General features: G+C 57.0%; 3 protein-coding genes across 3 annotated transcripts in view; 2 read left to right on the top strand and 1 right to left on the bottom strand.

Moving 5' to 3' along the window:
- Nucleotides 1-1963: 1963 nt before the first annotated feature.
- Nucleotides 1964-5486, top strand: PABPN1L (PABPN1 like, cytoplasmic). The gene is made up of 8 exons (XM_027466654.3): nt 1964-2112; nt 2592-2766; nt 2923-3031; nt 3379-3443; nt 3875-3981; nt 4364-4451; nt 4537-4682; nt 4901-5486. The coding sequence occupies exons 1-8, from the start codon at nt 2024-2026 to the stop codon at nt 4938-4940; spliced, it is 819 nt and encodes a 272-aa protein (XP_027322455.2). The 5' UTR covers nt 1964-2023; the 3' UTR covers nt 4941-5486.
- A 2513-nt stretch (nt 5487-7999) lies between these two features.
- Nucleotides 8000-11408, bottom strand: TRAPPC2L (trafficking protein particle complex subunit 2L). Its single transcript, XM_038185344.2, has 5 exons — nt 11361-11408; nt 10065-10237; nt 9020-9107; nt 8820-8899; nt 8000-8182 (listed from the first exon to the last, which is right to left on the bottom strand). Exons 1-5 carry the CDS (start codon nt 11391-11393, stop codon nt 8137-8139), a joined length of 420 nt encoding a protein of 139 aa, XP_038041272.2. The 5' UTR covers nt 11394-11408; the 3' UTR covers nt 8000-8136.
- Nucleotides 11409-11426: 18 nt separating this feature from the next.
- Nucleotides 11427-12036, top strand: part of GALNS (galactosamine (N-acetyl)-6-sulfatase) — a 46847-nt gene continuing 46237 nt past the window's right edge. Inside the window, exon 1 of the mRNA XM_038185343.2 lies at nt 11427-11571. Within this exon, the coding sequence (XP_038041271.1) occupies nt 11482-11571 (90 nt within the window). The 5' untranslated portion in view covers nt 11427-11481. The remainder of the gene's footprint in view (nt 11572-12036) is intronic.

Here is a 12036-nt window from a genome sequence, read left to right on the forward strand (position 1 = left end):
GCGAGCGTTGGCTTTATTTATGGTGTGACATATGTAATATTGTCTATTTTTCTTACGTTTCCTGAGAAGAGGTAATATATAAGGGTTTTGCAGATGCTCCTGCTGCGGGGCTGCCTGCTGCCCTGGGTGTCCGTCCCCTCCCCACCGCGTGCCCCCTGTCCCCCCCGCACCGGGGCCCTGCCTCTCTACCTCCGCCTCGCCGGGAAAACGCAGCCGAGAGCATTTACGCAGTCTGCTCTCGTTTCCACTCCTTTCTGTTTTATTTTATTTTATTTTCTGTTTTCCTTTGTGTTTTGTTTTGTTTTGTTTTGTTTTTCTTTCTTTCTTAATAATAAAAATTCCCTAAAGAACCTTGCATTGAAACCAAAAGCCGAGGGAGGGAGGGGGCGGGCGGTGCGGCGCTAGCAGACGTCCAAACCAGAACGACAGCTTTAACGTGTGATATTTCCAAAAAATAACGGTGCGGGGAGGACGGTGGCCGTGGTGGCGGCCGGGGAGGCTCTGACCGGGTGCTTCCTTGTTTTTTTTTTGCCCCACACCGGTGCTGGGACGTGCGTGGGGCTGGGATGAGTGTGCCCCAAGCCTTGTTTTTGGTGGCTTTGTGGCACCAGGTGCTGGCAGAGGGATGTGCCCCGTGGTCCTGGTACAGCCACAGGGCTTGGGAACACCCCGGGTGCTGCGGGGCAGCTTGGGGACACGGGGGACAGGGTGGCACAGCCCTGTGCCGGATCAGGTCCCTGTGGCCACCCGCAGCACCCGTCTTGGGTTTCCTTCCCAATGCTGTGGATGGAGCAGGGGAATGGTGTTCGTGGTGGGGGGACAGCCTGCCTGGGGTCCCCAGGCATTCCCAAATGGAAACCCCAGCTGAAACCAAAGTGCTGCCTCCCGGCAAGGCTCTGGGAACCCCAAACCTCCCCGGAACGACCCCTGGCACCGCCTGCCACAGCCGCCCCTCGCCCACCTCCTCCTGGGCATCCCCAGCTCCTCGGGGGTCCCTGCGCCCGGGTGGGTTTGGGGTTGGGGGCACGGCGTCGCCTTGCTCCCGGAGCAGCTCCCGGGTGCTGTGCAGGGTGTTTGCAGTGGCAGGGCCCCCCGCAGCACCCGGCAGCACCCTGGGGTCTCCCCCGATGCCACCAAAAGGCACAGCCCCGGCAGGGAGGCGTCGTGCCCCCGACCCCCCTGCCCACGGCTGCGCGGGCAGCACCGGTTCCCAAACCCTGCCCACAGCTCCCTGCCAGCCCCGGGGACGGGGACACCGGGGTGCAGGGGGTCCCTGGGGCTGGGGGCTGGAGAGCAGAGCCCCCACCGAGGGCCGGGTGGGTTTGGGGGCGCCCACCCTGCTCTGCTGCCTGGGTTTGCAGGGCCAGCACGGAGAGATGACGCGGTAGGACTTTCCTTCGGCATGCTGTCCCCCCCTCCCACCCCTCTTTGCTGTTTCCCGCTTTCTCTAAGTGTACTGTATGTTTGCCCTGTGAAAGATGTAAACTTTATGATTCAGGTTCTGTCTGTTCTTTCCTCTGTATCTGTGTAATAAAGGACGATTTAATATCAACCCCACGTCTCCCTAGCATGGGCTTGCGCTGGGTGCCCTGGCTCCTGCTGCCGGCAGCACCCTGCTACCCCTGTCCTGAGCCGGGGAGGGGGGCACGTTGGACCCCGGGGTCATGCAGTGGCCCCCACCCAGCCCTGGGAAGGGGGGTCCCAGTGGGGTCCCCCCCCAATTTTGCACCCTGCACATGGGGCAGGCAGGCGGAGCTGTGCCTGGTCCCCAGTGGGGTCAGCAGACAGGAAGGGCTGGGGGTGTCCCCACACTGGGGGGGGTGTCCCCAAACTCGGGGGGTGTCCCCAAACCCGGGGGTGTCCCCAAACCCTGGGGGGGGGGCGCCACGCGTGGCCGCAGCCGCCCGCGGGACTCGAACCCGCAGCCCCGGGGTCCCAGCGGGGCGGGGCCGCCCCCTCCCTTCCCGCCCTACCGGAGGAGGGCGTGGCCCGGCGGCGCGGCGCGGCCCGTGATTGGCTGCTGATGTGTGAAAGTGGCGCGCCGGCGGGAAAAACGCACGTGGCGGCGCGGCACGGCGTAAGGGCGAGCAGCATGTTCGCGGGCAGGGTCAGGTAAGGGGCTGGGGGCCGGGATGGAGCTGCCGTGGGGCTGCCCAGGTTTTGGGGGGCTTGTCCCGGGGTGGGCCCATCCCTGAAGCACAATCGAGTCAGGGTCTGGAGGGCTGTGGGTTTTCCCTTTGCTCTGTGCAGCCTGGGGATGCTGCCTGTAGGGTAGGTCCTCCTCCCTGTTCCTTTTCCTCGGTGAGGTTGGGGTGTTTCCCACTTTTTTTTTTTTTGCCTGTGGGAAGCTGCTCTCAGTCTATGTGGTTCCCTGAGCTGGGCAACAATTCTGGGAACTGGAGGTGTCTCAGTAGTTCTCCCTGCTGCAGCTCTGGGGTTTTGCTGCGAGCCTGCCTGCAGCATTGAGAGCTTTACAGATGGTTCCTCCTCCTGGAAGTAGCCTTAAAGCCTCTGTGGGGCTGGCATTCTGTGTTTGCTTCTGTGTTACGTGGCTGCCTGTTGAATTGCTTGTTACCTCTGTTCCTGCCCAGTCCTCTCTTCCTGGACACTTCTGGGATCTGGTGGCAGGACCCGCCATCCCTGGCAGCAGAGGAGGCGTCGTGGGGCATGGCGGGGATGGCAGCTCCGCACAAAGCTGTGGATGAGGACTCAGACCTGAGCCACCTGGAGGGGGACAGCGTGGAGGAGCTGGGCGTGCAGGACCCGGTGAGCATTGGGCTAAACGTGGAATTGCTTTTCCCCCTTTCCATAGGGGAACAGGAAAATTTCTACAGCTCTGTCCAAGTGCAGGGCTGCATTACCATGGTCTGGGGGTGTCCCCACACTGTGTGCTGCTCACACGAGTCGTGCTTTGGGTTTCAGGAGCTGGAGGCCATCAAAGCCCGAGTGCGGGAGATGGAGAAGGAGGACGAGAGGCTGAAGGCGCTGCAGCTGGAAGCTGAGAGCCGCCTCATCATGAGCTCGGAGGCAGGTACGGGCTGTCCCTGGTCCCAGGCTGGTATGGGGTGATGCAGGTCATACCCACTTGTACCTCCCACCTTTGCCAGCCAGCTGAGATGCACTGAATTAATTAAAGTCAATTAAGTAATGGAGTTTAGCACAAAAGCCCTATAAAGCAGTCACCTGGTGTCATTCTTTTCCTATGGAGAGATAGGGCAAAGGGGTGGAGGAGGCTGAAGTGGTGGGGTTTGGGAATATGTGATGGGACTGTGGAGGTGGCAGTGTGGCCGTGCACCAGCTTGGTGCCAGCTGTGCTGAGAGCCACCACGAGCTGGTCCCTCTGCTGTGGTTCCACCCATGGTGACCTCATTTCTGCAGGTCTCTTCCCAAAGACAACAGAGGAGAAGATGGAGGTCGACCAGCGGTCCATCTACGTGGGCAATGTAAGTGGGACACCCTGGGGCAGCACCCACTGCCCTGCTCCCTGCCCCGGGCACCCGTACCATCTCCCTGCTAGAGGCTGGTCCCAAACTGGCTGCTTTGCTCCTGCTCAGCCCACACAGGGAACACAGCTTGAGCCTCACAGCTCAGCATCTGCCCGTAATCCTCAGCCACTTGCAGGTAACATGCTGCAAGCATCAGCCACCCCAAATACCCCGCTGGAAGCTGTGGGTTGTGCAGTGTTCCTTGTTCCCTCAAAGCGGGGCTCTCCCTTGGATTTGGGGTTTCTGGGCTGGGGGATTCAGGTGGAAGGGTCTCCTGAACCTCAGGAGGTGGTGAGGCCGTGGTGGCACAGCGTGTGGCACCTTGCTGGCTAACCAAGACGTGATGGTGAGCAAGGAGCTCCCTTGTGCTCATGAGGCTGTGGTTGCAGGTGGACTACGGGGGCACGGCGGAGGAGCTGGAGTCTCACTTCAACAGCTGCGGGCAGATCAACCGCGTCACCATCCTCTGTGACAAGTTCTCGGGGCACCCCAAAGGGTGAGTGCTGGGTGTGGGGTGCTGAGGTTGTGGTGGGTCTCAGCCTGGCTGCCCTGCAGCATCGCTGCTGGACGTGGTGGAGGACGTCTCCTCCAAAACCAGTGGCTCTGGGACTTGGCTGAAGCTCGACTGGAAATGTCCAGTGCAGGGAACGGGTTGAGGATGGAGGGGAATTCAGGCTGGGAGCTTGGCTTCAGCCCTACAGCAGCATCCTGCAGGTGCCTGCTTCCTAAAAACACAGAGGATGGGCTGTGTGTGCAGAGAAAGCAGGGATTTATTTGATTCTTGGTGTGCCCTCGGGAAGGACGCTGCTGTCCCCAAGCAGAGCCCGTGCCGGGCAGCACGATGTCCCTGGGGCTCTGCTCACCCCTTCCCCTTGCAGGTACGCCTACATCGAGTTCGAAGAGAAGAGCTCTGTGAAAGCTGCCGTGGAGCTGGACGAGAGCTTGTTCAGAGGCAGAGTCATTAAGGTAGGAGGAGGATGAGCCCCTGGGACGTGTCCGTCTGTCCCTGCCCTGCTGTTTGGGTTTGTGCTGAGCCCCCGCTGCCTTCCAGGTGCTGCCCAAGAGGACCAACATGCCAGGCATCAGCAGCACCGACCGCGGGGGCTACCGGGGCCGCTTCCAAGCCCGGGGAGGGCTGGGGCAACGAGGGGGCTTCTACGGGGGGCAGCAGGCGAGGCTGCGAGGGAGGATGTACAGGTGAGGCTGGGGGGGTGTCCTGGTGCGTGGGAGGCTGGAGAAGCCCTCTGGCCCCTGGGGTACCTGGGTTTGGTTGAGGTTAGCTGGGGCCAAAGGGTAAATACCTGCTCCGGGGGGGCTGTCAGCAGGTAGCTGTGCTTTTTGGCAGCACCCGACCCCTGGCACCTCATGCTGAGCGATGCCCCGGTGCTCCAGGACACTTTTTTGTTCCTGTCTAGGGGTCGGGCAAGGCTGTTGCCTTGGTATTTTCCGTACTAGAAAGGAGGACGGCACTGCCCCGGAAGATGCCAATGGGACTGGAACGAAGAGATGGGATTGGAGAGACTTTAAATGTGCCTACCCGAGCCAAAAAAAAAAAAAAAAAGATTAATTTTAAAAAAAGCCATCTGCCTGGCTGCGAGGATTACTGGCGAGGCAGCTGTGTGCTGTGCAGCTGGAGCTGGGCTGCCAGGGGGAAAACTGGAGCTGCTCTGTCCATGCTCCGGCCAGATCCCTGCTGGCATCCCGGGGGGGCTTAGGGATGGGGTTTGTGCAGAGAATGGCTCTCTGTTCCAAGGGACAGAGTGCCCTGGGTTGGGAAGTGCTTCCCCAGTCCTTTTCATCCTTATCCCATGGGGGCAGAGCTGTGTTGGGGGGTTTGTAAGCCTTCTTTGGGTTTTAGGTGCGTGAATGCTGTTCACCCCGCAGCGGGGGGAGTCCTGTCCTGCTCGGCCCCTGAAGAACCCTGCCCTGGGTGCTTTCAGATCCTCCAGCACACCAAGCTTTCCTCTCTGGCACTTCCTTACTGGCTATTTCTGCAGCAGCCGGGTCCTGTTTTCTCTTACCCATAAGAAAATCCTAAAGACCTCTCCAAAGACCCCAAATCAGCGGGATGCAGCTCTAGGTGTGACTGCCAGGGAGCTTTTCTGCAACTGGAAAGAGCCAGCACTGTGGATTTCTGACCTCTTGGGAGGAAGATCAAGCCTAGTGATGCATTTTGGGGTCTAGTTTTTTATCTTGCTAGCTACTCCACCTATAAGAACCAGGGTAGGGAGAAGGCACCCCGTGCTGTTTGCCTGGAAGCCTCTCTCTCTCCTTTAACCAAGACCTGGGTGTCAAAAAAAATCAAACCTTCCCCCTCCTGCTTTGATTCCAAAGTCCCAGGGATCAAAGTGTGCTGCTAATGCATCCTTTTGCTTCATTTCTAGCAAAAGCAGCATTTCTAGATGGTCTGTTTTGGCAGATTTGGCCTGATCTTCCTCTTTATTCCTGGCACCGTTCCTGCTCTCTGTTTGGGGTGGGTGTGAGCTCACCTGAGCTCGAGGCTCGGCACCGCCTGGCCCTTGCCCTTCCTGCTGATCTTGTGTTTCTGAGCTCTGAATCTGCTCGTTTTTAAAGGCAAAACTTTGTTAAAAGAGGCAGGCTGGGACACCAGCAACCAGCATTACCGCGTGAAGTTCTGCATTGCCATGGGTTTTATTCCGTAATTCTCACGCTAATCTTTCAGGATCCTGGGTTAGGGTTCCCCTAACCCAGATGCAACTGACTCCTAAAGCAGCTTTTCACAGCTCAGGGGGTGCTGCCAGGCTGAAATCCCACTGCTTTTCTTTTTCCTTTGGACCTCAGGATTTTTTAAAGCTCGGGGCTTTAACTCTTCAGTTGATTTTTGCCCTCTGCCCAGTGCGGGCTGTGCTGCCGAGGCTGGCCTTAATTTCTCAATCTGAGCTACCCTTGGGCTCAGACTCCAAAACTGGCTTTTTCTCAAGGGCTTTAAACCTTCTATTAGTAGCTTTGTAAATTACCGAGATTTAATTTTTAATAAAAGTTACTTTGGGGTGTGCTTCTAAGTGAAAAAAATGAAGACTTTTTATGTGGAGTTGTTTCAGAGCAACAGCATGCAGCTGTGCCTTGTTGAGATGCTGGGAGGGGCTCAGACACTTCCATCTCCCATCATTTGGCAGGTTGTTGTTGACTAAATGTGTTTCTGTTTGAGAAAGAATTGTCAATGTCACTTATTTTTAAAAATAAATGATTTTGCTGTGTGAACTTGATCTGCAGTGAGAGGCTGGCTGGGAGCTGACACGCCGTACTGACCTGGCTTTCTCCAGGTTTTTTGTATCCTCTGGAGCTTTGTAGCTATTTTTTTAATTATTTTTAATTGATTAGGTGCTCAGAGCAGACTGTGTGCTGCTGGTGGAGCAGCCTAGATTGCTTCTGACCAGGAGTGTGTGCTGGGAGCTGCTGGGATTTGCAGATAATCTAGCAGAAAACTTGCCCTGTTGGGCAGCTCTGGGTTTGCTGTAGCTGCACAGCCTCACTGAGTGCACTGTACAAGTGGCTAAGAGGCTGGGATGACTTTCTAGTCTACTTTTTAAAATATAAATACCTGCTATTGATTTGATAGCCTTTAATTAGATCAGCAGTGAGCTGCAGGAGGAGGAGATGTTAACAGATTAGTTTGGGATGTGCAAGGCACCTGCAGTCCTGATGTCTTAATCTGGGTTTATCCCAGCTGCACTACCTGTGCTCCCTGACCTGGCCCAGAATTAATGCTCAGTGTGCCTGCTCTGCTTCAGGGAGTGATAAAAGCAACTGCTCCCAAATCTGAGTCACCCACAGATCTTCCCCAGGAAGGTAAGAGCAGTGCAGGGCTCCATCAGGTGCAAGGTGGTGCTGTGAGAGCAGCTGTTTGCCTGCCAGATCCTCCTCAAGCATGTAAGCAGTGGCTGACTGTAAAGAGAGCTGGAGCCTTCAGATCTCTGCAGCTTTCTCTTTCCAAGAACTACTGCAGTAAGTGCATGCAGATCTGAGCGTTCCCAGTTAAGGCAAAACAGGACGAGGAGGCCACGGTTTTGAAATAAGCATTGCTTCGACTGTTCCTGCTGGAACTAAACAGTCCTGAGCAGCAGCAAAGGGGGCTGGCAAACTGCAGAAGGGGCAAACAGCAGAAGGGCAGCTGGTGCTGCTGTGCTCCTTCTGATTTAGGGAAGTGTTCTAAAACATGGGTACTTCTGAGGAACAGTGTTGCTATCTCAGCTGACTGAAATCCAGGCTGACCCTACTAACAATCCCTTAGCTGTCTCTTGTGCAGCTGTGCTTGCTCTCATCACAAGCACAGCAGGAACTGCTGTTTTTCTACAAAGCCCAATTTCTCCAGAAACATTTGAGTTAGAGAGGAGCACAGCTGTGTACAGATCTGTAGGGAACGGGTCTCCTCTGATGCTGCTGACCTTCCTGAAGGAAGAGCTGGCTACTGCAGGGTACCTGAAGGCACAAGGAGTTGAGCAGGGACTTCTGTGCTGTGCTTTGGTTTGCTGGAGTAGGAACGCACGCAGAGCTTGCAGGTGCCGAGTTTATTTTACATAGAACAGCTTTAAAACATGACACAGAACCAACCATATATACATCACTCTGTAGGGCGCGTTCCTGTACACGGGGGGATGTTCCCAACACTTGGGTGAGAAGGGGCAGAGCCTCAGCACACCTGCATCATCATGGAGTTCACCATGTTATCAAAAGCCCTGGGGAAGGAAACAAACACAGTGTTAGAGGAAGCAGCTCTCCTAACAATGCCTCTCGCTGGTTAATGAGCTGGCTTTCCCCAGGCTGAATACGGAGTTTCACTCGAACTACAGCGTGTTCTGTTGAGTAATTACTTTAATTAAGCTGAAGTAAGGACAGGGCTTATCCTGGCAAAGTGTAGCAGTTTTCTTGCCTAGGCAATGCAGACTCCCAGCATTATTAAAATTCCCTGTGAGATTTCAGCTTAGAATTGGGGAGCACTGGCCCTCACACAGGGAGTTACAAGTGTTGATCCCAGCTGTTGTCACTCCAGGATAAACCCTGGCCAGCTGCAGTAATTTACTCTATTTACCCCCCTCTATTTACCAAAGTTCCAGCTGATCAGGTAACTTTCTGCCCCCAGTGACACCATTTTCCCTGTTTTTAACACCAGTTCTGAAGTGGCAGTGAGACAGCTCCGTGGGACTTCTCAGGGGACTTTCAGAGTTTCCTATTCCCAAAACCAATCTGAGCAGTTAGAGCATGCACACCTGAACTGGTCGACCACGGGGGTTATGTTCCTGGTCCTGTTACACCACAGGCGTGCTGCAGGTCCCAGAGAGATGACACAGGTCAGCGTGGTCACCCCACACTTACCTGGAATGGATGCGGTCCCCGGGGTTGTAAAAAGGGTTGCACATTATGTCTGTGTACGAATTATGCAGCTTTCGGAACATCTGAAAAGGGAGTGCAGTTTAATTAATATTTTTTGCTTTTTGGTTCTCAGCGCTTTATGAATAAGAGGAAGTAGCAAAAACACCGATGGGGCAAGTTGTGCTCCGATTTCCTGCACTTACGCTGCGGATCTCATTGTCTCGGAGCGCTGTGTTTGAAGAATCCACCACCATAACAAACTTCACCTTTGAGTTTGTCACGTAGCCGTAGCTGGGCAGCTGTTAAGGACCGTGCTCCTGACACACCAGAGGCTGGCAAAGCAACCAGTACAAGGCAGGAACACACTCAAAAAAAAGCTGAGGAGAGGAAATATTTTGCTCTTACTGCACCCAGCACAGAACCAGGCGCAGGTGAGGTAAGGAAGACACCGGGGTGCTCCCTCTCCACCTGATTTCTGCCCCTTTTGGTAGCTCCTGATCCTGTTTGCTCCTCTGCTGGCCAGCAATGATGCCTTGCATTTTGCAAACAGCCCCATGTTAGCTGTTTGGTGGGGGTTTCTCTCTTCTGAGGAATGGTTTCATTGACCCAGCCACCTTATCCTCATTCAGGAGGCAGCAGTCAGAGGCCTGGAGATCCTTTTAATATCAAGGACCCCAAAAGTTAACCCATAAATCAGGTCTGGGAGAGCAGATAACCTCTTAGGCATGCAGAGAACAAGCCAAAAAGCATTCAAAAGGTCACATTTTTGCGACAAAAACCCTGGGACAGCTGTGACCCTGGGTGTGGATCTGAGAGAGGCTGCGTGGTGCAGCTGGGGCCTGACCCAGTGACACCACCATGCTCCTGCCACACTCATTAGTGCCATTAAGGAGTCCCAGCCTTGTTGTCATTACTCACCTGCTTTAAATAAGCAGAGAATGAGGAGAAGGAACCACGTTTATGAAATGGTGCTGCCAAATGCCCTGTTAGCAACGAACAGCAGCAGCCAAACTGAGCGAGGCACCAAGCCCAGCCCTTGAGGTGTCTGTGAACCTCCTGCTGCTGCCTTTAAAGTGGCACCAAACAGCAAGAGAGCTTCCCCACGAGGTGCAGGCATGGTTTGGTGAATAACAGCACGTGGGGTGACGGCGTGGCTGCAGGGAGAGCGTGCCACGCAGGGGTTAGATCAGATCGTGTTGTAAAGACACACTTTGTGTTGTAAAGATACACCTTGGGTTATAAAGATACACTTTGTAGTCCTCGGTGGGGTAGAGGAGCCCCAGGTACAGCTCCCTCTGATCCACCAGGGCCTTGCCCATGGCGGAGATCTTCTCATCCACCACGTCCAGGGAGGTGTGCACCGTGTAGTGGAACTTCAGCTCGTTCTCCGTCGGAACGCTGCGGATGTAGAGGGGGTAGTTCTGAGGAGGATGACAAATTGTGCTCGTGAGGACAGGCTGCTCTGTTCTGATGTCCCTCTCAGGCCCCACAGCATGACCCAGACCCACGGCCTCTCTTGGGGCCCGTATTCCCCCCTGGCCCCGCTATCCTGTCGCCCCTCTCAGATCCCATAACACCACCTGGCCCCACTGCACCACCTCTCAGGCCCTACAAACAGCCCTTCTCACCCCTGCTCCAGCCCCACAACCCCTCTGAGGCCCTATAGTCCCACCTGGCCCCACAGCCCTTCACCCCACAGCCCTTCACCCCACAGCCCTTCACCCCTGCTGGGCCTCCATAGTCCCACCTGTGCCCCACAGCCCCTCTCAGGCCCTATATTCCCACCTGGCCCTATAGCACCACCCTGAGCTCCACAGCCCCTCTCCGCTCACCCCTGCTTGGGCTCCATAGCCCCCCAACCCCTCTCAGACCCCACAGCACCACCTTGAGCCCTACAGCTCCTCTGAGGCCCTATAACCCCACTTGGCCCTACAACCCCTGTAAGGCCCTATAACCCCACCTGGCCCCATAACCCCACCCTATGCCCCCAGCCCCTCTCTGCTCACCCCTGCTCGGGTTCCACAGTCCCTCTCGGGCCCCACCTTGAGCCCTATAACCCCTGTAAGGCCCTATAGCCCCACCTGGCCCTATAGCCCCACCCTGACCCCCAGCCCCTTTCCCCTCGCGCCTGCTCGGGCTCCACAGCCCCATCTGAGCCCCCACAGCCCCTCTCAGACCCCCCAGCCCCTCTGAGGCCCTACAACCCCTGTAAGGCCCCATAACCCCACCTGGCCCCATAGCCCCACCCTGTGCCCCCAGCCCCTCTCTGCTCACCCCTGCTTGGGTTCCACAGCCCCACCTGAGCCCCCACAACCCCTCTGAGGCCCTATAACCCCACCCGGCCCTATAACCCCTGTAGGGCCCTACAACCCCTGTAAGGCCCTATAACCCCACCTGGCCCCATAACCCCACCCTATACCCCCAGCCCCTCTCCCCTCACCCCAGCTCGGGCTCCACAGCCCCCTCGTTCCCCCCATCCCCCCCTTAAACCCTTAAATCCCCCAAAATCCCCCCAAAACCCCCTCCCTGCCCCCCCACCCCCACCTCCTTGGCGATCACAGCCACGCACACCGCCATCTTGCCCCGCCCCGCGTCACGTGACGGGGGAGAGGAGGGGAGGGGGTCACGTGAGGGGGGCCGGTCACGTGAGGAGGGCGCCGTTGCCATGGCGAGGGCGGTGCTGGGGTCGCTGTGCCTCTGCTGGGCCCTGGGCCGCGCCGCGCCCCCCAACCTCCTGCTGCTGCTCATGGACGATGTGAGGGGGCCGGGGGTCGTAGGGGGATGTGGGGGGTCGTGGGGGGGGCGGTGGAAGCCGCCTGGAGGTTGTTATGGGGTGGGGGGGGCGGTGCTTGCCTCCAAGGGGGTGTTTGTGGGGTTGGGGGGGGGCTGTGTGGGGCCAGAGGGGGTCATTGGGGCCTATATGGGGCCTATATGGGGCCAAGGATGTCGTTGTAGGGCCGTGGGGGGATGTATGGGGCCAAGGATGTTGTTGTGGGGCAGGGGGAGGGGGTATATGGGGCTGGGGGGGTCTCTGTGGGGTCCTGGGGGTGTATATGGGGCCAGGGGGGGTTACTGGGGTGTCTGTGGGGTTGGGGAATGTCGTTGTGGAGCCTGGGGGCCTATATGGGGCCGAGGGGGGGTCATTGAGGGGAATATAGGGGCGGGGGGGGATATATGGGGCCAAGGATGTCGTTGTAGGGCCGGGGGGGAGGATATATGG

The sequence above is a fragment of the Anas platyrhynchos genome, chromosome 12 (assembly GCF_047663525.1).
Source record: "Anas platyrhynchos isolate ZD024472 breed Pekin duck chromosome 12, IASCAAS_PekinDuck_T2T, whole genome shotgun sequence".
NCBI lineage: Eukaryota > Metazoa > Chordata > Aves > Anseriformes > Anatidae > Anas > Anas platyrhynchos.